Source organism: Jatropha curcas, chromosome 7, assembly GCF_041381405.1.
Source record: "Jatropha curcas cultivar XTBG-Jc1 chromosome 7, XTBG_Jcur_1.0, whole genome shotgun sequence".
NCBI classification, from domain to species: Eukaryota; Viridiplantae; Streptophyta; class Magnoliopsida; order Malpighiales; family Euphorbiaceae; genus Jatropha; species Jatropha curcas.
In genome coordinates, this window is record NC_143157.1 from 16,007,765 (window position 1) to 16,011,482 (window position 3,718).

The window sequence follows — 3,718 nt, forward strand, 5'->3', positions numbered from 1 at the left end:
ATCTTGGTATAGATTTAGCATTTATGACACTTTTGGACAAACTTAGCATAATCTAATCCAATAATCAGCCAATAGTAGCCCTTATTAGTAATTTTATGGGCCAAGGCCATGCCATTCATGTGAGGGCCTTCTTCTCTGCCATGGACCCATTCCATGATCTGTTGAGCTTCTTCCTCAATTACACACCTTAGGTGTGCCTGATTCTAGGTTCTTTTGTACAAGATTCCATCTTTGTAGAGGAAACCTCTTGATAATTCATGGAGAGTCCTCTTGTTAGACTTGGAGGCTCCTTTAGGGTATTCTCCTCTTACGAGCCAAATCTGTATGTTTCAAAACCATGGCTTGCCATCGATAAGCTGGATGCTGCAACAGTGGGCAGGTTGTTGACGAATTTGAACATTCAACGGTTTGTTGACCATGTCAGGGTTGACATCAACCATTAAGGCTAAAGTAGCTAGTGCATCAGCAGACTGGTTCTTGGCCCTCGTTAAGTTATGGAAAGAGAGCTCTTTAAACTGATCGAGATGTTGATGGTAAGGAACCAAGCGCTGCTCTTTGATTTTCCACTTCTTGAGAGCTTGAGAGACTATCATTATAAAGTCCTTAAAGAAAGTTAAGTGCTTGATTTGAAGTCTAAGTGCAGTTTCTAGCCCGGTGATACATGCCTTATATTCCGCTTCATTGTTAGTGACTTGAAATGCCAGCTTGATGCTGAAGGGTAACCGTTCTCCGCTCAGGGTCACTATGACCACCCCTACACCATAGCCTTGATTATTGGTTGCTCCATCAAAGGAAATTCTCCAAGTGTTAGACTGAATCTGGTGGATGTCCTTATCTAGAAACCTATTGTCATCCATTTCGATACCACTGGGTGAGGCGGCAAGGTAAACTGCTATTACACTGCCCTTAATAGCCTTCTTTGCTATATATTTGAGGTCAAATGCTGCAAAGATGGTGGTCCATTTTGCCATCTTACTGTCTAGAATTGGCCCCTCTATAAGAAATTCAAGGGGCTCTAGTCAGCTATGACTTGTGTGGTGTAGGAGCATAGATAATGCTAAAGCTTGTTGCACACCCATGCTAAGGGTAAGCACAACTGTTCGATCTTGTTCTACTTCAGTTCATGAGCAAGGATCCATTTACTCAGGTAGTAAACGACATTCTCTCTGTGAGAATCTTGTGCTTCTTGTGCTAGCATTGCCCCTATGGCTTTGTTAGTCACCGCAAGGTATAAAAGCAACGGCTTGCTAGGTTTGGGAGGTTAGAGAACTGGATGATGGAGCAGATAGACTTTAATTTAATTAAAACCTTTTTGACACTCATCATCCCATGCTTTCAGAGCATCCTTTCTTAGTTTCTTGAAGATAGTCCTGCAGGTCTCTACTAGCTGCGAGATAAATCGACTGATATACTGTAATTCATGCAAGAATCTTCGAATCTCCTTTTCGATCTTAGGAGGTTGCATCTTTAAGATGGCTTTGGACTTGGCCAGATCAATCTCAATTCCTCTTTTGAAGACCATGTAGCCTAAGAAGATGCTAGATGGCACTCCGAAGAGACATTTGGCCAGATTAAGCTTGAGATTATACTAGCATAGTCTGGAGAAGAACTGCTCAAGAGCTGTCAGGTGGCTTGGTCCATGACCATGTCATCGACATATACTTCCAGATTCTTATGCAACAGATCATGGAAAATTATGGTGGCCATCCTCTAGTAGGTTGCCTCCCCACATTCTTTAGCCCAAAAGGCATCATCTTGTAGTAGCATGTGCACTATTCAGTGATGAATGAATTTTTTGGCTTGTTAGAAGGATTTACTAGTATATGATTGTATCTAGCATATAAGTTAGTCACTGAGATGACACTTGATCTTGCCATTCTGTTAATAAGCAGATTAATATATGACAATAGAAATCATCCTTAGGACAAGCCTTTTTTAGATCTCGATAATCAATATAGATTTTGATTCTGCCATCCTTTTTAGGGATCTGTACTATGTTGGCTAACCAAGTTGAGTAATCTATGGTCTCAATGAAGTTACTTTCTAGAAGTTTGGCTGTTTCATTTTCAATCCTCAAAGAGATTTTCAGCTTTTGTCTCTGGAGCTTCTGCTTTACTGGTATGATACGCTCATATGTAGGAATCTTATGAACTACAATTTTCGAATCTATACTAGTCATATGACTTGAGCCCCATGCAAAGCAATTTGAATACTTCTTGATGAGTTATGTCAAACCTTGTTTATTGTCACACTCATGCACAATGTATGTATTGTTGGGTTCAAATTTAGTGCCAACAATTATTTTTTCTTTTGTTTTTTTTATTACTTTTTTTCTATTCATTTTCATTTTTGCCAGCAATCTCATTCAAGCTAAAGAGAGGGTGACAAGAAAATTGAAACTTTTAGATCAGGTTTGGTTCTTGATTAAAGAGACTTGTCAGCCATTAATTAATTGAAAAGTTCAATGTAAGGGAACTTACATCCATTGTATGTTGGTTAAATTTCCAAGCTCCAGAAGCAATTCTCCTTAAAGTTGATTAAACTCAACTGACCTATACATTTATGAAGACTAAACACATTGTAACTATCAATACTTAACCCTTTTTTTTTTTTTTTTTTTTTTTTTTTTTTTTTTTTTTTTTTGAAGAAGGCATGTAAACAATATGGTGAACTTTAATTTAATCTTACAATTCTCTTAGATTACTAATGTTTCCAAGTTCTTTTGGGATTGTTTCTGTCAACCTGTTTCCCTTAAGAGAGCTGCAACCATTCATTTTCTCAATTTCAGTTTCAATCCAAAAGTAAAAGATAGAAAAGAATTATATATCCTGTGAGGAAAACGCTTGCCTAGACCGGATTCATTTTTTTGGTCCACAGGTGAGGCATGAATTCCACTTAGGTAAGTTTTCACATCTTGTGAAACAAGATACCTAATTATTGAGTACATTCAATTTACATGTATGCACCAAAGATGCAGGAGTATCATTCCATGAAATTTTTAAAATTTTATTTCATATATCAGATATAGTTTTTTATTTCACGTCCAAAATAATATTCCTATCTTGTTTGTCGATTGAATCTATCCATCCTGATTGGCCGGAGCATGGATCAATGCTAAAATTCTAATCTGTCTTCCTTAGTGCCTTGGCTACATCAAGAAGACCTTCCATTGCAACACATACAAGTAATTAAGAAACCAAAATGAGAATAAGAAATTAGAAAAAGGTTCAAAATCAAGATTATGGTTATATATGAACAAGCGGTCCGAAATATTAGTCAACCTTCATCATTTAGCTATTGAGCAGCTTCAAAAAGAAAAGTTGTGAAGCAAAAAATTATGATAGAAGCAACAAGTAGTCTTAAGAAGAACATCTTTGATCAATATATCTAACAGTTAGAATGTAGAAAGGAAGTGAAAATGGGTTGCTAAGCTTTCGAGAGTCTAAGGAAAAAAATAAATGATTCCAAATAGAAAGAACAAACTTATATTCTTTCAATCTTGGGAAAAGAAAATGTTCCATTGTGGGCCAAATTTACTTTCGATTTCAGAGTTTGCAATTTAAAAATATAGTTTTTTTTCTCGTTTATTAATATTTTATATAGTATTAAGTATTGATTGTAAGTCTCCTCTTATATTATCTAGATTTTATAATATTAAAATATAATTTCATATTGATATGAACGTGAATACAATAGCTAAATAATAATTAGTAAAAGA

The 3,718-nt window shown here is 36.1% G+C and overlaps 1 protein-coding gene across 1 annotated transcript; it reads right to left on the bottom strand.

Moving 5' to 3' along the window:
- Window positions 1–329: 329 nt before the first annotated feature.
- LOC110010926 (uncharacterized) lies at window positions 330–1,522 on the bottom strand. The gene is made up of 2 exons (XM_020684861.1): window positions 1,309–1,522; window positions 330–994 (listed from the first exon to the last, which is right to left on the bottom strand). Exons 1-2 carry the CDS (start codon window positions 1,520–1,522, stop codon window positions 330–332), a joined length of 879 nt encoding a protein of 292 aa, XP_020540520.1.
- Between the last annotated feature and the right edge of the window lie 2,196 nt (window positions 1,523–3,718).